This window comes from Periplaneta americana, chromosome 9 (genome assembly GCF_040183065.1).
Source record: "Periplaneta americana isolate PAMFEO1 chromosome 9, P.americana_PAMFEO1_priV1, whole genome shotgun sequence".
NCBI lineage: Eukaryota > Metazoa > Arthropoda > Insecta > Blattodea > Blattidae > Periplaneta > Periplaneta americana.
This window is the reverse complement of record NC_091125.1, coordinates 13,774,517-13,799,004: the sequence shown is the minus strand read 5'-3', so window position 1 is coordinate 13,799,004 and position 24,488 is coordinate 13,774,517. Positions and strand designations below refer to the sequence as shown.

The 24,488-nt window shown below is 34.8% G+C and overlaps 1 protein-coding gene across 2 annotated transcripts in view; it reads right to left on the bottom strand.

Annotated features, from left to right (window-relative positions):
* The window catches only part of LOC138705787 (adenylate kinase isoenzyme 5), a 426,744-nt gene that overhangs the window by 378,896 nt on the left and 23,360 nt on the right, over window positions 1–24,488 (bottom strand). For both annotated transcript variants that reach the window (XM_069834426.1, XM_069834427.1), the window contains exon 2: window positions 12,011–12,187. In XM_069834426.1, the coding sequence (XP_069690527.1) occupies window positions 12,011–12,187 (177 nt within the window). The remainder of the gene's footprint in view (window positions 1–12,010; window positions 12,188–24,488) is intronic.

The window sequence follows — 24,488 nt, the reverse complement described above, 5'->3', positions numbered from 1 at the left end:
AGTGTAGCTAAACTCTCCACGATTCAGTCATTGGTTTACTGGTTATTCAGATTAACTTGTAATATTTTCGTTCACTTAATTTCATATCTACATGTTATTTCATTTATCATTTATGTAATATTGATATCCATTATTTGTTAATTATATCTGTTATACAAATTCACACTATTTATTTCTAAAAGTCTTCCACTTCGCACATCCAATCATCCAATGTACCATGACATCTGGCGAATAACAGCCGCTATAAGAAGAAGAAGAGGAGGAGAGGATGATCGTACACCTCCTCATGTTCCGAAATATATTGAAAATAGAGCCAAACATAGAAGCTATGTAGGTTAGCCGCAGACGACCTATAATCGGACTACACATAAGTTATTATTTTTTCTATAGAGAGCATTTTAAATGAATCTAAGCCAGTCTAGTGTGTTATACAATGGAAACGTTGTATGTCCTCACTTATTTCCAGCTGTCTTAATAACACGTTAGTCCATCTAGTAGACTTTTTTCAAGTCGTATTTCGAATCATCTATATATATTTTCTTCATGGTTGGAAAACTCCTCTCCTGTTGTATTTTCTTTAAGTGCAATGACATCTAGGAAATATTCTTATACAGAGAGATCCTTCGTAACTCCGGGAGTAAACATTACCATTCTACTTGATCAATATCTGCGTTTCCATCTAAAGCGAGAGATTAGACCACTGTTTACTCATCTTTGATTTTATTTCTCGTTCAGCTAGTGTTTCAATATTCCTTATCCTCCTTTGTATTATTCGTGTGGATAATTTCATACTGTTAAGAACATCCGATTATTCGGGACAAATATTGTTAGCAACTTTATTTAGATATGTTTTAATGAACTGTCCTTCATTATAGCACTTCAATGATTTTGCTATTTCCAAAGCAATAACATAACTTGAATGAAGTTCCCTTTGACTCAGCTTATGTCATCATAATTTAGTACCGAAACTTTTATTTGAATTTGGGTTATTTTATGTTTTAATTGCTTCACCCAGTCCAGCCTTACGAAAAGAAAATTATGTTTATACTTATTTTCTACTGTATACATTTCCGTTTACAATTATATCAGATATGTTCATGCTTATCTATATTTCGTGATAATCTTATGAGTGTCGTAATGTCACTAGATGTTTCATTTATAAGTGCCTATTGGAATAGAACACAAGAGGCGTCTACATTGTCACCATTTGCATAACAAATACTGTTCCTCCCATTCTCCCTTAAACACGTTTCCAAATAGACGTTGAAGCTTTTGAGAAAGAAGTAATCTATATCTAATCAGGTAACACGCCACTGATAGATGCCTGTGAACTGAAGTTGTAGGAGACTTGTACGGAAGATAGGGAGTGAAGCAAAGAAAGTTTATTGCGCTACCCCTGCGATGTCACTATTTCTAGTGATCACGATGACATTTCTGCCGATTCCTGGTTTAGACTATGAGAGGAAGCAAGCGGAAACCAGAAATATTTACGTTTTAAGCAATGGCGAATATTACTCAATTGAAAAACAATATCAATTTCATAATATTTCGACAACGTCTTCATATTTTACGATAATTGTTATATTTGTTTCACATTTTTAATTTTCAGATATTTGTTAAATATTGATAGTTTACAGCTATTTTCATTTGACCGTAACAAAATAATCGATACGGTTGTGTTTACCGGCTTTCACGACCAGTACAGAAATCGTCCCCCTTCATGAACTTTATTGTGTTATTCGTGTGCATAAATTATACTTTGTTCATAGTATTGAAAATAATCGAATGATTTCTCTAATCGGATGATTATTCGATTGTAGCATTAATCATTTGAATGTATGATTGAATTTATTCGAATGAATTGTTCAATAAATGCAATATGTTGTGTGGTTCCGGCACAATTGGTTTTTAGCAGTGAAGCATTAAGGGTGATGTAGCCTATATCAAAGACGAATGAGAAGTTGGAAGCCAACAATTTTTATCCTATATAAAAGTTCAGAAGGCGGAAGATTAGAGGAAAATTGAAGACCTGAGAATGATAAAGACCAAGATAGCAGTTTTGAGATAACCGAGAAAAATTATTTTCATCATTTTTTCAACATTTAATCAATGTTTTAATAGTCATTGAAAAGTTTTAGACATCTTTTAACATTTTATACCATTAAAGTAAATATTAATTGAACTTCCAATGAACAATTAATCAAAAATGATGATGGAGTTATCTAGTTGTCACTCTCATTCAAAATTCTGAATCTATTTCAATACAAAGTGGCAAAAATGTGAACTTAAACACTAGCTACATGAATAACTTTACTTAAATTGTGCTTTAACATTAAAAAATAATCACTTTATGTCATTAGGATAAAAATTATCTAATTCCCTTTATATTATTTTTAACAAATATAAGAATAAACGTATTCAGTTCTCACACTCAAAAAAAAGAATTCAAATTATTTCAAGACAAAATGTGTAAGTTAATTTAAATACTATTCGCTAAAATAATAATGTCTGCAGTTAGTTAAAAGAATAGGAAACATATTATCATATTTATATGCTAGTACTTTTACTCTGACTGCATCTCTATGTCCTTTTTATTAATATTCACACCTACTTACGAATATGATTATACCACAGTTTATGCACTGGAGGAATGAACTTCTCAAGCTTCAAACTATCACGCAATTTTCTTTTCTGATTTCTTGGTAATAACGATTCGTACAGATTTCCAGCTAAATCCAAATTAATTTCATCCATATGCACTCTTTTCTTCATAGCAATAAAAGTATCAGATACGAGCATGTTGTGTCTCAGATACTGCAATATTTTCACCTGAATATACAAACATTTTACATATTCTACAACTCAAATAGTAGAAAAAATTGTAAAATTGTAAATTATGTTTTATTTAACGACGCTCGTAACTGCCAAGGTTATATCAGCATCGCTGATGTGTCGGAATTTTGTCCCGCAGGAGTTCCTTACATACCAGTAAATCTACTGATATGAGCCTGTCGCATTTAAGCACATTTAAATGTCATCGATCTGGGTCGGGATCGAAATTGCCATACTTTAGTCATGCCTGATGTACATACCACACTATTCTGCTGTAACACTGAGAGTGAGAACAGGATAAGTAAGATCTTTGGCCACTTCTCCTTCTCAACAAAAGTGGAAATCTATAAAATGATAACATTCAGAGCCATGTAGTTCTCTTTGTACGAAGTATTTGACTATCATTTCACACCAGTAGATGAAGTAAGGGCTATAGTTGCGTTTGGCATTAAAATCTCAATTTCATAAAAAAAATTGTCTCTATCCACTTATCATTCTCAGGTCTTCAATTGTTGCAGAAACTCCATGTCCCAAAGAGAGAAATGAATCACAAAAATTGGAATCTGTGCTGGACAAGAATAGGTCTTATAAGGCACTAGGTTAAGAGAATCAAATTCGTGAAGACATTTCAAACGTTATTTCATCAAACATTAAACTTAAGAAATCAGATGTAGAAATTTACAAATATGCTTCCATTACGTCATTTGATATGGAACTCAGCTTCTCATATACAAAATAAAGTTGACATATAGACGATGCAGTCTGCTTCCTCAAAATGTAGAAAAATTGTTGGTAATATACTGAAACAAGTAGATTAATTTATGTATTGTTATTTTAATGTATATAATTATTAGGTATCTAATTTATGATTATTACTTTCTCGTTTGTATTCAATTTTAATTAAACATTTCACTATAGTGTTAAAATATGTACACTATTATTAATTGGATGGTTGGCCAAAACAAGTTTGTAAATAGATATTTGTTTTGTGGTAAATCAATATTAAGGATTTAGAAAACACTTATTTAATTGTCATTATTATGGAATATATACACTAAGGTAAGCTGAGATATAATAAAATACCCTAGTGATGAAACACTGATGCCAACATATAGAGGACAATATATTGCTCCATGCTTAACTCAACACAGAACAATCCAGTTCTGGGCAACCATTCAATTAAATTATTAGTATTGCGATTTTACTTAAAAATCTATTATTTACTTTAAGAGTATCAAAATTAGTGGACAACAATCATATTAATTCAAATTTTGTCCTATTAAATTTCATTTTTTTTTTCCATATTCTGATATTCTCTTCTTTATATTTTGAAAAAAAGTTCTTCATGTTTTTATTTGCTGTACTAAGTATAAAAGAAAGACAAGAATATTATAAAACTTTATTAACTTAAAATAGAAGACAGTTCTAAGGTTAAATGAATATAATCGAAATAGATGGAAATGCGGAAATAGAAGAAATAAGGATGGATGAAATAAATTGCAAAACTATATGGTCAGAAAATGTGTTCCTTGAATTAATAAAATATGGACTAGATATTTTATTGGAAATTTTAGTGGACATTTTTAATTATTTTCTGCTTACAAATGAAACTATATCATCGGATTGAAATCTGACATATACCTGCATCAGTTTAATCTATAAGAAAGGAATCAGGATGTTATGTGAGAATTGCCTAGGCAAAAGTGTAACTAGTTCAGTGAAGAGTTGTACAGTAGGATATTAAAGAAAGGAATTGAATGGAAGTATGAAGAAAAATAGAATAATTAAGTGGAGGGATATCGTGCTTGGACAATATATTCATTCTCCAGCAAGTGATAAAAAAGAAAAAGCCCGGAACATATCCACTCATCTAGTTTTTATCGATCTTCACAAATCTATGACATAGTGCCCTGGATAAAGCCTTTTAATTTTATGACGAAGACCAGTCTCAACAAAACACATTATTATATGCCTGCAATTTTTAACATCTATAGGAAGGCTGTAGGTAAGATCTCGGAATCATTTAAAGGGCCTTAAGCAAGAATTCTGATTATACAATTCACTTGCCAAATGAAATGATGGAATGCATTATTCCATTTGAAAATCACAACAGAGGCCGTTGAAACCACAGTGAACTAAGTAAGCAATTTACGAAAAATGAGATAAGTGCACTGACGTATACCTAAAATATTGTGTACTGAGGGATAGAGTGATATACAGTAAATGAGTTCCATCACCTATTGGCATACGTTGGGCAAAAAGTTAACTACGTGAACTGAATGTATGTGATTTAGTAACTTTCAAAGTTAAATATCTCAGAACTGGTTCTGATAGCCTGAACTGTTTTCGTTTATATTTTATTTTTTGTGATTAGTCGTAAAGTTTGTATTTGTTTCGTTTATTGTTTGAAGTTATCGAGAGCCGAAGGAGAAATTATTATCATTTTGAGTTGGATATTGATTGAAAGTTTAAGAGCTCATGTAGACTCCTGAATAGTACTACTCTATCTGACAATCACAGAACAAGGGAAGCTGTAGACGAGTTTCATCGTCGTTATCTAGACATTCTAAAAGCATCACACCAATTTACATGCGGTTTATTACATAAATACGTATAAAAGAAAGTTTAACGTGCTCGATATGAAATTAAGTGGTTGTCCTACATCGGCTACCGACGAACACAACCAATGGGTGTGATTACAAAGACGTCGGACAGCCCTCAAAGATCAGTATGCTATTATGTGTCTCGAGAGAATGGTGTTAGTAGACAATTTTTTCGCAGAATATTAAAATCGGTACGTTTCCACACTTGCATATTACAGTATTAACACACAGTGTCAGAAGATAATTCACATAATAGGCGAGGTTACAGCAACTGGATCATGTAGTGTTTGGTATTGAGCAGTTATTCCTTCAGCATGTTATTTCATTCAGTAGCGGATGCTTATTCCTTCCGGAAAGAGTACCCTTATGCACAAAATACACGATATTGGTCCAAGGAAAGATGTGGGACCACAATGTTTATGGAAATGTGAACCAATACACATTTGGAAAATTTTCGAACGGCATTATAATGGATTCCGTATATGTTTTATCACTGAATAAACGAAATGAGCATGTGGTTTCAGCTAGATGGGGCTACAGCACATTATACTGTGACATTTCGTGAAAAATTAAATAACATGTTCGGTATGCAGTCTATTATAGGTACGAGATGGACCACAATCATGGCCTTCATGGTCACCAGAACTTACTCTACATTTTTTCTATAGGGATATGTCAAAGAGCATGTTTTCAGACAGATTCTGCATCTATACATGAACTAAAAGAAAGGATCATTTATGTTACCGAACATATTCTACAGGTAACACAAAGTGACAGAGGAATGTCAGGATCGAGTAAGACACTTTCTTCAAACAAATTGAACACACTTTGAACTTTTATGGGCGTGCACTGTGCAGTTCCAATGATAATAACAATATTTACATGCAAACCTAAACATACTGTATATATTTGACGGTAATCCTATACGATAATTCTTGATAGAATATGGTTATTAAGAGATTTTTCTCTAAGGAAATAATTTGTTATGCCTAAATTTGTCAGACAAAATAATATTGTTTTCCGAATTTAGTAAGTGGCTTGTGCCATGCTACAACTTACATAAGTATAAGGAGAAAATGTTCAGAAATGGGAACGAAGATTGGTGATCACTCTTTAGGGCTAACAACTCTTTGGTACGTCGATTGACTAAACAATTATTCTTAGTAATGACGAGAACATTGAATACACGTTAAGAAATCTCAGAAAGGAATATAAGAAATGGAGTGTGAATACAAACTACAAGTTAACAGAATACCTCCGGATATGAGAAGAACAGGAAATCTCAAAATTGCAACTAAGGGAGATGAGAAAAAACTGAGAATATACATACTGAAATAGCATAATAGCAAATTATTATCAACATCAATTATAAATTATATACGAGTAGAATACAGAGGGAACAGCAAATACAAATAATATATACAATTTTGTTAACTGTCTCCTATTGGAGGTAACCCAGAAGGATTCAGTATACTCTCCCACATGAATTTTAAAGCATTAAATGTTTTAGATAATTATTTGTTGACAGAAAATTAAAATAAACATATATGAATTATAACGTGAAAAAAATTAAATAGAGTGAATATGATGAATCAAGATTTGGCAAGGGCGTCTCAGAGGGAACATCAAATATAATTAATATAGAATAGAATACAGAGGGAACATCAAAAGTAAATAGTATATAATACAGAGTCCAAATAAAAATAGAGTCCAGCAACGTCAGAAATGTGAACAGATTGTCAACATACACATATTGGTCGAAACATATGCACTAATACAATATTGACAATTTACAGAGCAATTTTGGAACCAATAATGACGTATGAATCAGAATGTTGGCAAGTGTGCGGCAAAAACGTAAACAGAAAACAGAAATAAGAGAAATGGATTCTTTAAGAAAATGATGTAGGATGTCGAGACTAGAACGCATACCAAATGAGGAAATTAGACGAGAGAGAAAGTGAATTTGCACAAGCACGGACAATAGAAACAAACAACTTATGTGGTACGGACACCTCAGGAGGATGGGAGAAACCATGGCCAAAACGAGCATTTTTGTCGCTTATTAGTTATTAAAATCAACCTAAGTGGGAATTAAACTCCCGCAAGGTGGCAGTTCGGATCAACAGACAAAAGCTCTACAATCTGGCCAAAAACAGCACTAAATTACAGTCCAACCAGAAGAAAAGAAAATAAAGGAGAAGGGCAGACCTGTTGTGATACAAATTAGTGTGGAGTAGGAGCAACACTAAGAGACAGGGCAATTGAAGGAAAAAGAAGATATGAAGGCCGAAATGGAAATGGGACAGGGGCCCTAGGACCAGTGCTATATTCCACATATTTACAGGATGGAAATAACATAACTGTGCAGATGTTAGCATCTTATTCCTTGGATAGAGTACAACAAAAATTTCTAATATCATATTAGTCCAAAATGAATAATCTTCTCAGAAAAAATAATGTTCTCCTAAATGTTAAAGGCGACTAGTCCGAAGATTTCACAGAGACAGTGTTGCTTCCAATACCGAAGAAAAATAATGCCAAGAAATGTAACGAATTCAAGACTATCAGCCTGATATCACACTCGGTGAAGATCCTTCTGCGACTACTGAAGCGATGTTTATATTCTAGGAAAGGAAAACAGTTGGAAGAAGAGCAGTTTGGCTTCAGGAAGGAAAAAAGTACGAGAGATGCAATTGGAATCCTACGAACAATCGTCAAAATATATCTAGGGAAGAAAAAAGAAGTGTATATAGTATTTGTGGACCTAGAAAAGGCGTTTGCCAGAGAGGATTGGAATAACTGATGGTGATCGTAGAAAATATTGTAGTGGATTGGAAAGAGAGGAGGCTGTTCAGTAACCTTTACATGAAACAAAAGTCAAAGTCAGGATAGGAGAAGAAATATCAGAAGGAAGTGAAATTGGGAGAGGCGTACAACAAGGATGCTCTTTATCACTCTTTTCAACATCTACTTGGAATATTTAGTAAAGAACTGTTTTCAGAACATGGGAGGAGTGATAGTAGGAGGAAGAAAAATAAAGCGTGTAAGATTTTCTTATGATATGGTGTTGTTAGCAGAAGAGGAGATAATACTAAGGGATATGCTGCTGGAGCTAAATGACAGGTGTGAGCAGTATGGAATGAAGACAAATACCAAAAAGACGAAGACCATGGTCATAGGAAGAAAAGTAAAGAAGGTAAACCTGCGAATTCTAAATGAGACAGTAGAACAAGTGGACAGCTTCAAATACTTGAGGTGTAATGTAAACAGTAACATGAACTGCTGCCAAGAAGTCAAAAGGAGAATAGCAATATCAAAGGAAGCTTTTAATAGAAAAAGGAGCATATTCTGCTGACCTCTGCAGAAAGAACTAAGGAAGAGGCGAGTGAAGTGCTTTGTGTGGAGTGTAGCATTGTATGGGGCAGAAACATGGACTTTACGACGAAGTGAAGAGAAACGACTAGAAGCATTTGAAATGTGGATATGGAGGAGGATGGAGTGTGTGAAATGGACAGACAGAATAAGAAACGAAGCTGTGTTGGAAAGAGTGGGTGAAGAAGGAATGATGTTGAAACTGATTGGGAAGAGGAAAAGGAATTGGCTGGGTCATTGTTTGAGAAGAAACTGCCTGCTGAAGGATGCACTGGAAGGAATAGTAAAGGGAGAAGAGTTCGGGGAAGAAGAAGATATCAGATGACAGACGACATTAAGATATAGGGATCATGTGAGGAAACAAAGAGGAAGGCAAACAAATAGGAGAGACTGGAGAATGCTGGGTTTGCAGTGAAATACCTGTCCTTGGGCGGAATACTATCAATGAATGAGAATTTCTTCCATCAGGAAACTTGCATGTAAACAAATTGAGATCTGCCTACTGGAACGAGGCGAGGCAAGATTCGTCGCTGGAGAAGTCTGGGGTGTAACCATGCGACGTCTGTTCCCGTCACCTCTTTTCGCCTCGCTACAATGTACGGGGTAGGAGAAGCGAAGAGACAAAATTTTCATCTTTGACACCATTCGGACACTCTCGGGTCTTCATGGGGCGAACGTACTCTACTCTGTCATTCGGCAAAAAATGAACAAAATGCCACATGATCGCATTTTAGCATAGCCTTTCCCAATGAAAGTGTATCCTCGCTATTTCATACAATAATTTATTTTTATTTAGTACAGGTATGTAATAATATACCCGCACACTGTCCGTCCTGAAAGATCATACATTGGCCGCATGATGCGCTAGTATTACACCATGCATTGCCAGGGTATACACTTCCCATATAAATCGTACACTTAACGGCAAAAAGAATGGGCCGGCCGACAATTTCTAAGTTCCAGAGACATAACATTGCGCATGCTCGTCTCGTCAAAGCCTTAGTTCACTAGATAACACATAATTAAACCATTTAAATTTGCTGTATTTTGTTTAAGAGTCTAAGATATGTAATAAAATCGAATGGCGGGTTGATTCTAGATACATCAGGGCCTCTGAAGAGTGATATAATAATAAAATTGATAAATACAAAATCAAACGGAGCGAATATGAACAGGAAAACCACGTATTACGCCGAACTGATGTTAACAGTCACAGTAGCGTAAGTCGTTACGGCATTGGTCTATTGAACAAGTCAGTAGTAGTAGCTCAAGGTTCGTATCTCCCCCAAATCTTCTTTTTTTATTACAAATATGCCATTATATGTGTCTCGCAAAGCTATAATTATGTGGCGATATCTCTTAGAATATGCCCAAGCTCTAATAAACAATACTGCAATACTGCTATCTGTTACTACAACGTTCTGTCTCGTCATTACGCTTGAAGATGGCAAAGAAATAATAAATCATTGTCCTGGTTCGCATAGGTTATTCTGCGTATGCTACTCTCCGACAGGACTTCGATTGGAGAAATGTCATTTTCTCCGACCAGGTAATTGTCTCCAGTAGCAACGATAGTCCTACCCTAGTTATTGTATAAATGGCCACCGATACGATGAACGCTTCATGAGACGAATTAAGAAGTCGGGTTGCGTGTTGGGGTGGATATCATACGATGGGACAGGACTTCTGGAACGCATCCACGGGCGGTTTACGGTAGAAGTCTGCGAACAAATTTTGGCAAATGTGATGATCCCTTCCGCCCGAAAACGATATCCAGAAGGAACACTTTTCTTCCAGCAGGATAATCATCCGATACACACCGCCAACCGGATTCAAAGATGGTTTACGAGGAGGCGTGATGTCGACCCAGTCGACTGGCCTCCAAATTCACCAGATATGAATCCGATTCAAAATTTGTGGGCTGCAGTCAAAAGGATCCTATGCTCTAATTAGGCAGAACAACCACCCGTTCGGGCACTTGAGGAATTGTGAGACAGAGTTCTTGATGCGTGGGAGGAGATGGCCAAGAATTTAGACCTGTTCCTTAATCTTGTGGAATCCATGCCACGCAGAATGAGGGCAGTTGTTGACGCAGGTAGTTTGTGGACGAGATACTAGTCCCCACCACATGCCTTGTTTTGTTAATATATTAAAAAATTGTTTGTTTGTATTAATTTAATTATTTATTTGTTTTTGATAAGCGTCTGGTTTTTTAGGATGTGAAACAAGTATTTTTGTTTGTACAGGCCAGGTCTCACCTATTAATAGCCTACAGGTGATGGGCAATAATATTTTTAGAAGGCAGGCATAACGAAGTTTGTTAACAAATGCCATTTCACCATTTAAACTAATAAATTAAGTAAAAGTTAAAATAAAAAAATAATAATTTTACCGTACCGGGAGGCGAACTCACAACCTCCAGTACGGAACTCAGACTTCTTACCACTGGGCCACACACTGCTTGTAAGTTTTACTATATTATAGACGCACGACTTTCGATGAAGAGACACCACAGCAATGCCTTGCAGTGGGTTACGTTTACACGAGTGAACCGCGCGATAGAACTTAGCATTTCTATCGACCAAGAGTCGGCCCATTCTTTTTGCCACTAAGTGTACATAAGTCAGTCTTAAGAAATGTTCTTAATGATGGATGGATAGAACAGAGAAAAATTCTCTCCGGCACCGGAACTCGAACCCGGGTTTTCAGCTCTACGTATTGACGCTTTATCCACTAAGCCACACCGGATTCCAGTTCCGATGCCGGATAGAATCCCCTCAGTTTAAGTTCTACCTCTCAGTTTCCCCTTTGGTTGCCTACCTTCATGTACTGTGTGGCACAATGTCCGACGCACTATGTACAGAGGTGCACTCATTACGAGTGACTAAGTGGTCAGGATCCGACGGATGATTGTAGTCTTGAATCACTAAGTGATTACTTATGCATATCATATTATTATGATGTACCGAAGTACATATGATAATTTTATCTTTGGCGAATTTTCTTCTTTACATTTAAATGTAGCTACGATTTTTTTTTGTATCAGAACTGCACCTGACGGACACACGAAGTTCAACACTACATACAGTATATTCGGTCAATCGGGGCGTATTCATGGAAGTACAAACGTTCTGACACACTGGCTCCGTACAACAAAACTGACTTATTATTCTAATAAAATATTATATGTTTGGTCTTACCAAGCACAAATATAACTGGCACCTTCGGTACTTCGAACTTGACATGGCCACCATTCTGCATTGGAAACTGGCCATCTGGTGGTGTCCTGGCAAAGCGTAGGTCCTCTTCCTGCTGTCCCCATGCCTCACGGCCCCCATGCTGCTGACCCTCGAATACCTGCGATCCATTCTGCTGTTCTGAAAACAGAAAACATAAATGAAAATAATTTCAGAAATGAATTCCGGATGAAATTATTAATTTAGTAGGCATTATGTTACATTATAAGACACAACTAGCCCAATTGTCAGTTAAACACTGCACGTTATATTAACAGTGAAACTGTCTATGGTGAGTAATGGCCAATGTAGCACTAACACACCATAAACTATTGTAAAATGTCGCCTAAAGTAGATCAACTTCATTCGAAACTGGAAAATATAGAGACAAATTGCCACTTTTTTCTCTATCTGCTATATAGCAAAGTCTTGCTCCCCTAAAAACAAAATACATGACCCATACCGTTTCATTTATCATTTTATAGTTTACAAAAGAGGGAATACATTTTTATTAAACGCAAAATTAAATTTATTTCATTTATTTTGGTAACGAAAAATGAAGGAAATCTTAATTTAATAATGTAAATATGCGAACGTATTTAATGCGTATATGTAGTGTACGTAGTTAAAACTATATGTGTATGCAAGTATGCATCTGTGTAAGTATATATTTGTAACTTCTGTTTATGTTTGGTATTGCAAAGTGATATATTGAAACATATACCATCACAAAAATCATAATACAAATTTCTTTCATGAAAACGGTCTGTGTTTTGTTCTGGATTGTAAGCCATTATGACTCTTTTTCGAAAGAGGATCTGCGCATGTAGCTATTACATAACGGTTTTGGTTTTATGTTACAAATATCTGCACGTCAGCTCTCCGTTCCAGTTAAAACACGACAAAGTTAATGTTTTATTGCACAAAATGTCTCTTAGTTCCAGACTCTAATATATTACAATGATTTAAAGATGACAAAAAAACAAATAATTACAAAAAATATATAAATTCGTTAATGAAGGTTAATAAATTAAGTTATCTTTATCGCTTAAAATGACGTCACGATGCCCGCCGGGAGTTTATCACATACGTTGTCCGGGACGTTGTCATTCCATGCTAGCATGTTTGGAACGCTTTTGGTTTTTTGTGCGTTTGTTTTGTACCGAATAATTTTAATTACCTCAATTTCATATTAGATTGTTTCTTTGGTTATAACTTTTTATAATGTCCGAAATGCAGAATCTGATACGAATTCTTTAACTGTCCAAATTTTTATTTCTTTCTTTTAATTGTTTACATATTTATCCGGAACGTACCCCCACGCTGAACAAGCATTTATTATTATTATTATTATTATTATTATTATTATTATTATTATTATTATTATTATTATTATTATTATTATTATCGCTCTAATTAGACTTTTGTTTAATGTAATGCCGGTTTTCAAATTTAAATGTCAGCTTTTATTAAGTATAAGATGCAAGTAGACCATGCTAGCATAGGCAGATCTCAGTTTTTCGTTAATAAGTACCGAAAAGTTGAGCTTGTTTTCAAGTATAACGCCCAGGTGTTTCACTGACGTTCTCCAATCGATCTGTGATCTTTATATATCTAATTTTTGGTGATTAGTATCTAAAAATGTTCTCCCTTTTGTGAAAACTATGATCTACTGAGTCAGGCAGAGTCCCCTTCTTGCTAACGGCTGCCTACAGTCCCCCCCGCCACACCCACCGGGATCTAGATTTAGTGAGAAGCCTTGCTGATAGGTTCGTAAACACCTGTTACTTCAACGTGAAGCATGATATTAGAACTGGAACCTCAATCAAGAGTGCGATAGACTTTTTGGAAATTCGACAGGAATCGGATAACTAGGGAACCCACACAACATTCGGATGCTATAAGCCAGTCTCCCGAAATTTTGGACATCGTTCTGGTTAAACGTCTCACAACCAGAGAGAGACTAACTACCCTGGATGTTCTTTCATGTGACCACCAAAGAGATCATACACCCAGTCAAACACTGCCCATTACAATTACAAGGCAGCTGACTGGGTGCCACTAGATAACCACTATGATTTCACCGTTCCTCCCCGACGTTATTCCGGCAGAGATAGTGAAGTCAGTTAGCGATCTTACGGAGTTCGTCAGGAAGACAATGGATGCCCCGATAGCGAAACGGTCTTCATAACCGGGACGAATATAACTCCCAACTTTGTTAGGAATCTAAAGATCAACAAAAATCGAGTCAGAACATTGTGGAAGCGTATTAGGTTAAATCAACATGGAATTGTAATGAACCGCTTGCTTAGAAGTATCAGTGAGGTGGTCCACGAAATCGTTGTGGATGATTGAAAGTCTGAGGTTTATGCGATGGACAGCCAAAACATGTCAAGTCTGGAGTGCTTTTTCAATCCGGTATTCTTAATTACCGATTACAAGTCACACCAGATTTTACTGCCTTCAATTTGGAGGAGAAGACCTCGACACTGACAGACGTTCTAGAGACCACTTTCCAGCAGGTGGATCAAAATTTTAACCTGTCCCATGTTAGAGCTGTTGAGAACTTGGCTTGAGACCTCCTCAATAGGAAGCCAGGAATTAGGATACGATTAAAGGACATTCAAGAAGTCTCTCAGTTCATTTGACGCTTCAATCCTGCAAGCAAGGCTGCAGATGCCGACGTCATCCAGAGCATAGTACGAGTATTTTAGCATCTCCCCAGTTTAGTTATGAAGCGCATAGCGGGGATTTTATTAATAACACCATGACTTCCGGTCAGTGTCTCTCCTCTGGAAACAGGCCCACGTATCCTCTTTCCAAGGCCTAGAAAGGACAAGATGAATTCAAGCAACTATAGGCCCATTAGTCTCCCATTTCCCATTCTTTCAATGTGTCTTTGCGTAATTCCACATAATTTGACTTACTACATTATCTATTTATTGGATAGAGTGTACCCATCCTGCTTGTGGTTGTATTCTAATATAAAAATTATATACAAGAATTAAGACGTTTCACGCAATCTAAGGGATTTCATAATCCCCTGACACTTTTCTCTTTATACTTAGAATTTATGAAGTAGCAATAAAATATATGTTCAAGCACTTGTTTCAGGCATTTAGTACTTATGTTTTTAATTGATTCATGGACATACGAGTGAAGACAAAGTAAACTTTTCATGTCAAAAACGTTACAATTTTTCTCTCCTTGTAGGCCGAATAGACGTTTCACGACGAAAGATATCTAGTCCAATCATGGCTCGACGTTTAAAACAAAGATTGGAACGAGCCAGTTGTCTTATAATATGTTGTACGTAAAGATTATTATTTTTGATCCTTCAGAATACATCTGTTATGGTAACAATTAATATTAGAGGAGAAAAATTCGCTCCGGCGTCGGGGATCGAACCCGGATCCTTGGTTCTACGTACCAAGCGCTCTCACCACTGAGCTACGCCGTATAAGTTACAATCATCATCATCATAATCATTAATCATCACCTTCATCACCAGCATCACCACCACCACCACCACCACCACGGTTTCCATTTATTTTAATTATGAAGTCTCTTCGCTTCCCAAGCCATCTTTATTTCGGGTGCCTCTAATGCATATTATTTCATGGCGTGTTCCTCAGTTATTCGGTGCAAATGAGAAAGCTACCTTATTCGTATTCTTAAAGTAACGAACTCATTTATGTCACTTGATGTCTGTTTCCTTATTTTTCCACCGAAGTCTCCTATTCAAAATATAGAAAGGACATGCGGTGATTTCACGATTTTATGAAGAGTTAGTTAATTAGTTGTATGTCTCCACGAGATGTATTTTTCAAAGTTTAATATACCCGTAAATAATACAGAATTTACTATTTTAATTCCTATCATAAAATTTATTATTATTATTATTATTATTATTATTATTATTATTATTATTATTATTATTATTACAAAAGTAATTCCAGTGCGTTATGTAAATGCCCGGAGGATAATGATGAGATTACTAGGGAAGGAAATAGATTTAGTGCTCATGTAAATTTACACGCCACAAAGTGGATTAAGAAACGAGAAAGCTATGACAAGATAGAAGAGATAGTTGAGAAGGAAAAAAAGGGAGCATGCGTAATCCTAATGGTTGATAGGAACACAATAGTAGGATAAGGAAAACATGAAAGAACAGTCTGAAAATATCAACTGTAAAAAAAAAAAAAAGGAATATAGGATTTAATGTACCGCGAAGTGAAATGTTTGAACCCGAAGGTTCATTGCCGCCCTCACAAAAGCCCGCCATCGGTCCCTATCCTGTGCAAGATTAATCCAGTCTCTATCATCATATCCCACCTCCCTCAAATCCATTTTAATATTATCCTCCCATCTACGTCTCGGCCTCCCCAAAGGTCTTTTTCCCTCCGGTCTCCCAACTAACACTTTATATACATTTCTGGATTCGCCCATACGTGCTACATGCCCTGCCCATCTCAAACGTCTGGATTTAATGTTCTTAATTATGTCAGGTGAAGAATACAATGCGTGCAGTTCTAATAATAATAATAATAATAATAATAATAATAAAAATAATAATAATAATAATAATAATAATAATAATAATAATAGTAAATTTATTTTCTAATGATAAATCAATGAGTAAAATGAAGACATCTGAAGCATGAAGAATTATACGTGTTATGTAATAATTTAAGCACAAGAAACTGCAACCCTACCCCATTATCTCTTGGCCTAGTTGTCTCATAACTAGTGCCTTATTGGTATCACTTGTGAGGTTCAGATCTATGTTCGTACAGTTCACTAAACAACAACAATACTTATTTATAGTAATTTTTTGTATCTCTCTTTTCTTTTAAGTTTATATTATATTTAATAAAATTAAATTGAATTAAATAATAATAGCCTAATAAAATTATTAAACTTATTAGTTGTTAAAGTACGTATTCTCATGATATGCCAATATTAATATATTATTACAAGAATAGTTAAATAATATTCATAATGTTTTCAATAATTAAAAATAACCAAAACTTCTTAGGAATTCAGAAACAATTGTTTTAAATTAGAACTATTCCAATCTTAAATTTGGTTTCAAATTCTTTTCTCAAGTCCTTCATTACTTCACTATACTAAACGTCGAAGTCAATGACGTCATCCGGAGATAGGCGTACACGAACTGCTCCCACATTTTGTTCCAGTCTTACATTAAAAAGAGAGAGGAGGAAGTGCTCCGAGAAGACCCTATTGAGACGTCTGATTATAGCTGATAGTGAGAGCTTCAGTATAGGCATAGCATTCGTTCTAGAAATCTAAACTCTAATGGTATTTATAGTCTAATACTTCAATTGTCTTGATATGTTTTGTTTTTAGTGTATATAAATTGTTGTTTTGTTTGATTAGCCCTTAAACTTTCGTCATTTTGAAATGTTTTAATGCTGTTTAATCACGCTATAGAACAAATAGGGCCTAAAGTGTTTTCTTTTTATTTCTGTAAGATCGTAAATAATTTGAGATATAAATAGTCCAGGTCTTAGCCTGATTACAAACTGACAATAATGTATTTCGTTTTCTTGTGTTAATGAAATATTTGAAGACTTTTTAAGTGCCCTAGTGGTCTTGCTTACGTTCGAATACACGTTCTGTGGTTCCACATGCCAACACACTACTCATATTAATACCGAAGATATTGTGTATTGGCATTTATGTAGATGTGGGTTGTTATTTAACAATATTATTCTGTAGCCCATTCATGGAAACTACCCGGCCCAACGAAGCAAACTAGTTTCCTTCATTGGGCCGATGATGCTTACTTTTATTTTCCAAATATTTCATTAACATCGGATACTTATAACTTCTATTTGTAGCGTAGTGAAATACAGAATATAATATTTAAGTTTGCTTGAAAAGGAAATAAATATTATTTTATCCTAGGATATTATACAAGATTTATTTTAAGTGGCCCATTGATAGCAACCTTACCCTAATCAAAATAATTATAACCATTTATTTTTAACAAGCAGACATGCAGCTTTTAAATTTAAAACAAAGACTCATAAAATTGAGTTAGCCTAATAATCTCATCTCTCAGAATTGTTTCTAAAATGTATAAGAAATGTAAAAAAAATTCAATTTTTGTACTCCCTTCAAATAACTTTTCAGGTTCTTTTACTTCCTTACAGAGCAGAGAGGAGAGAAAGGAGTTGCTGTTTTAAAAATTCACTAAACTATAGGCCTATTTAACAAGAGACGTAAAATTTAAAATGAAGGTTACTCTCTATAATTTTGGTTAAACATTTTTAAATTTTTTAAATGCCATCTCCTAAGCTACTGATGAAAAGACAAAAGGGAGTGAGAAATCTCATGTCATCCGATCTCGATGAAAGTCGATATCTGGGGATCTCTGCGATCACAGAATACGAATAAGGTATTATTTTGTCTGACTTTGTCCCTAAATTGGTGGAGTGGAACAAAAATGGGTGAGAAATTAAATTAGATATATTAGGAGTTTTCGAGACGAAAATTACTAATAATACAATTTGTGCGAATTCAATATGGTAGCTCCAGTATTATGAATTATATTAAAAAAAATAAAACATCGGATAACGCAGATAGACATAATCACAGTTAACACATGTACAGTATTTAGGGGGGCATGTAACACCTTTCGATAGTATACATTTAGTAAAATCCAAAAATGTAACTTCTACATATTCTGAATGAATTTTGTGCTGGAATATAGAATAGTCAACAGCCAATACCACTAGATTAATTAACAACTTTTTAGAATCCATAAAATTTGTATTGTGAATGGTAATTATATTTTTCAATTTGTGCAATTTGTGCAGGGAGAATTTGTTTCTCCGATATCTTGTACGATTTCGAGTATTTTAAAATGTTTTATTCTCGGTTTTATTGAAAATGTGTGTCTTAAGAAATTATTGCCCTTGTAATATCCATTGCAATCCTATTTGCTATACCTTTATATAAATGAATATTTTCCACTTCTTCAAAGGATAAATCTCCAGTTTTTTTATTTCCATTTCTTACAATATTCTGGTCACGAGACATAATCATAAACATTGTCTTTTCGGGATTTACTTCCAAACCTATCGCTTTACTTGCTTCAAGTAAAATTTCCATGTCTCCAGGTATCGATCAAATTCCAGCAGAATTAATACAAGAGGATGGAAACGCATTGCCTATAGAAATTTATAAGCTTGTACTTGCTATTTGGGAAAAAGAAATTGTACCAGAACAATAGAAGGAGTCCATAATTGTACCTATTTTTAAGACAGGGGACAAGACTAACTGTAGTAACTTTCGAGTAATATCACTTTTGTTGACGTCGTACAAAGTTTTGTCCAATATTCTTTCGAGAAGATTAACTCCATAAGTAGATGAAATTATTGGGGATCTCAATGTGATTTTAGGTGTAATAGACCGACTATTCATCAGATTTTTTATATTCGACAGATATTGAAAAAAAATGGCAATATAAGGGTATAGTACATAGGTTATTCATAGATTTCAAAAAGGCATATGACTCGGTTAAGAGAGAAGTTTTATAATTGAATTTGGTGTTCCCAAGAAACTAGTCCGATTAATTAAAATGTGTCTGAGTGAAACTTACAGCAGAGTCCGTATAGGCCAGCTTCTGTTTGTTGCTTTTCCAGTTCACTTCGGACTAAAACTATCACCTTTACTTTTTAACTTTGCTCTAGAGTATGCCATTAGGAAAGTTCAGAATAACAGAGAGGGTTTGAAATTGAATGGATTACATCAGCTTCTTGTCTATGCGGATGACGTGAATATGTTAGGAGAAAATCCACAAACGATTAGAGAAAACACGGAAACAGTCAATCCTATAATAATAATAATAATAATAATAATAATAATAATAATAATAATAATAATAATAATAATAATGTATTAAAACTAAGTTGGAGCAAAAAACCGTTTTTCATCCTCAGATAGTTATAATTTATCGTAATTGGTATATTGTATACCCTGTGTTTTTCTGAGTATAGGGTAGGCAAGGACATAAGGGAGGGCAGATATATATGATCGATTTCACTACTTTCACAACATTTCGGACATAGCTGTTGTGATTACATCAACGGGTAACTGTATGAACTTGACTTCTATTCCGCTGAAGGATATACAAGAGTAATGTGGCATATGATTACATTAAACATTTCAAATCAAGTTAAATACGTAACATAGGTATTCATATGGTCACTATAGCTTCGTACTATTTATAAACAATCACTTGTAAGGTCTAGAGAGCCTATACTGTTTGATCAGGACGTTTCTGTCTATGTAAGGATGAATACTATTACTAATTACATAAACGGAAAGCAGTTACGAGATGATAGGCTGTTAGAAGTGTGCACGCAATATTTTTCATCAGGTTAATTTTAGAAAAAAAATGTTCGCAGACAAACGTGGATTCAAAGATTGACGAAATTATAAAAGTTGTGAGATTTGTATACGCAAACAGGTAGAATATTTGTGGAGGGAGAAATGAAGGAGTAGTGTATACAGTGCCCGCGCGGGAACATATTGCCCATGCTAGGTAAAGGCTATAGGAATTTGATATTGCCAAAAGAAATTTACGTATAAAATAATGAAGAAATAAATTAATAGTGAGGATTGTTTTGAAACTAGCCGGTTTTAACAATTTGTAAACAAAAGAACATAATTTATGGTTGTTATGTCGAAGCATGATGTTCTCTTGTTTTACATATTGTTAAAGTCTAGGCCTATTAATTTCTAAACATGGCACACTAATTAAATTATTCTTCATTTTTTATACATAGGTTTCTTAAATTCATATGTCTTATACTCAGAAACATTAAGATATGTGGATCCTATGCGTAGACTGGAAAATGCTGGGTTTGTTTGCCCTTGGGCAGAATACTATGAATGAATAAATTAGTGAATGAATACCAGAAAATATACGGTATAAGCACTTGGGAATAAGCCGCAAATGCCATTACAGATTATACATCTGTATCAGAGTAATTCCAAGCTCGTATTACATTTCTAGGCCTATAGTAAGTTACACATATAACGTGCTCTCGTCTGGTTCGAGTCCATGTCAAACGATAACTAAACACTTACTTATTTACTTATGGCTTTTAAAGAACCCGGAGGTTCATTACCGCCCTCACATAAGCCCGCCATCTGTCCCGATTCTGTGCAAGATTAATCCAGTCTATATCATCAAATCCCACTTCCCTCAAATCCATTTTAATATTATTTTCCCATCTACGTCTCAACCTCCCCAAAAATCTTTTTCTCTTCGATCTCCCAACTAACATTCTATATACATTTCCGGATTCGCCCATGCGTGCTACATGTCCTGCTCATCTCAAACGTCTGGATTTAATGTTCCTAATTATGTCAGTTGAAGAATACAATGCATGCACTTCTCTGTTGTGTAACTTTCTCCATTCTCCTGTAACTTCATCCCTCTTAGCCCCATATATTTTCCTAAGAACCTTATTCTCAAACACCCTTAATCCCTGTTCCTCTCTCAAATTGAGAGTCCAAGTTTCATAACCATACAGAACAACCGGTAATATAACTGTTTTATAAATTCTAACTTTAGGATTTTTACAGAAGACTAGATAACAAAAACTTCTCAACAGAATAATAACAGGCATTCCCCATGTTTATTCTGCTTTTAATTTTCTCCCAAGCGTCATTTATATTTGAAGGGCTCAGAACCATAGTGGGCCAAGCGCCATTTACTAAAACCGTACAGAACAAGGTTTAAAATGAAGTTACTACCATAATTCAATGGAAACATATAGCAAGTAATATAAGGTATACACATTAAAACTAAATGATATGTCATTCTTCATTAAACTATGGCATTCACTTAACTTTAACCCCTGCTTCCTCCGTTTTTAATAAATGGCGCTTAGCCCACTATGGCTCTGAACCTTTCATTTGTTAGTGTTGCTTCAAAATATTTAAATTTTCCACCTTTTAGAAGAACAAATTTCGAATTTTTATATTCCTATCTAAACTATTTATAACTAATTAATGTTATATTTTTATAAGATAGGTGTCCCTGATATGGCCATGCTAAGGTTTGAGAATTTTTCTAGCCGCCATTTTGAAAAAAATGTAAACCACTTTTTTCTTCCTCGTTCTCAGTCTAATGGACTTGCTTAAAACAATTTCCTTTCCCCATAAAAATAGCTTTAATTGTCCAAGAAGTCCCAAATTCCAAAAGTCTACCTAGTGGCCATATCAGGAACATGTGCACATGATATGGCCACCCTTGTTCCATGTTCCATAAATCGTAATTCTTTTCAGTTTGATAGCGCAGTTGTGCTAGAATTAAATAATTTTGGTGTAAAGTGAATAAACATGACACTTAATAATTTTTTTATAATTCAAAAGTGTAGACAAAACAGGTTTTTCCATAAAAAAAATATTAAGTTGTTTTTCTTAAAATACAAAATTTTCGCGTAATCCCAGCTATAAGGTATGTAAATTTGTCAGGTAAAAAATAAAAGTGAAATGAACTTTAATATGGCCATGGTGCATTTGATATGGCCATATCAGGAGTAGGTAAGCTTTCACGAAAATCGTTTGATTATGAACAACTCGTAAAAGATACGCCATCAACGACAACACCAATCAACAGAACATTAAAAACTGAATGGAGTACGATGGTTTTCATGAAACAAGTATTTGAAAAACATGCATAAAACAAAGGAGACTTACCAGAGAAAAAAAAGAAGAGGTCACATGAAAACCGCAAAACTGGCAACTGACACCATATTGCTCAACCTGATTGAATGGAAAACGATCAAGCAACATACCAGGATGCCCTTTCACTGGATACTGCTGCAATTTAGCGGATTTTTTGGGTAACTAACTTACAATATTGGGGTGGCCACATCAGGAACATGGCCATAACAGGAGCACCCACCTTACATAGTCTATAACATCTCCCCCTCCCATGGATTACAATAAACTCTTCCAAATAGATTAAGTATATATGAAAACTTCCATTGTGTATAGGAATGAACTCATTTAGATTGTTGAGTTTCACGTGGCTAACGAGTAAGACAGGCTACGGCACGAAATGGAGTCACATGGTTATCTCGATCTAGTCATGGGCATCGTGACAATCGTCTAATATAAATACATGTTCAAAGTTTAAAAAAACAAAGGAATTGATATATTAAACACATGTTAAAAGTGCATTTATATATAAACTAATTCAATGTTGGCCATGTTAAGACTAAGAATGTGGCGTCGCGTCGCAGCCTGTCTTTCTCGTTAGCCACGGATTTATTGCGTGGCTAACTAGAAAGTCACGGTTTATTGCGTATGATGTAAGCATTTATATGACAACGTAAGTATACTTTTCGTTACATAAAATCCTTTCGTTTTTCCACTTAGTGTAGGTCGAATATAGGTGTTAAAAGATAACAAAATAAAAAGATAAAAATCACGAATTGTTTATATTATGGCAATTACATGAAATATGGGAAAGATTGAGTGTACGAAGAGAATATTATATACCAAATAGGTCCTATGTTCTACTTCAATCTCTTGAAACCTGAAATTTTAAAATGAAATTTAAATTATTTGGACTAAAAATCGTTTGGAAATAAAATTGTTCAAAAGAAAGAGAAGATCAAGCATAAAGGGAACCTCTACTAATAGACGTTATGCACGTTTCTGATCATATCCTAATTTCTCTTCGGAAATTGACTCTCTTCCGTCTTGCTTGTAGCGAGCGGCAAAATGTAGTGTATTTTTGCCTCGTTGAAAAGGAGGGAGATCTCTCCAGCTACATAGCCTTTACAGTATACACAAAATCAACGACGTAACTCCTCTTACGTATATGGGTCCGGTGTGCATAAGGACGATCAGATAAATGATCACTTAATTTGCTAGTATTTTAAATTAAGAACATTATTCAACTGTTTACATTTCACTAGAATTGTTGACATGTCAAAGTCAACGGAAATTGAAGCTGATATCAGATTGTGACCATCACTCGAAAATAAACATACTCTGAAGTAGGCTTAAATTAATTATATTTCACGCAGCAATTAAGACACAGCTTGTCCACTGCTGGGAGTAACTGTTAGCACGTCTGACCGTGAAAAGAGAGGACCCGGGTTCAAATCCTGCATGGGAAAAGTTACCTGGTTAAGGTATTTTTCCGAGGATATTCCTCAACCAATCGAAGTAGAATTGGTGGGTAACTTTCGGCGTTGAATCTCGGATTCATTTCACCATCATAATTACACTTCCTCTCATTATTATCATCATCATCATCATCATCATCTTCGTTTCTTTCCTAGGTTTCGAGTTTGCTCCAATGTAGAGTCGGCTGCGGTCCGCCGTCGAACCCAGTGGAAATGTGGTCATTCCTTCTTGATGGTAGCGCTATGCACCGTGGGCT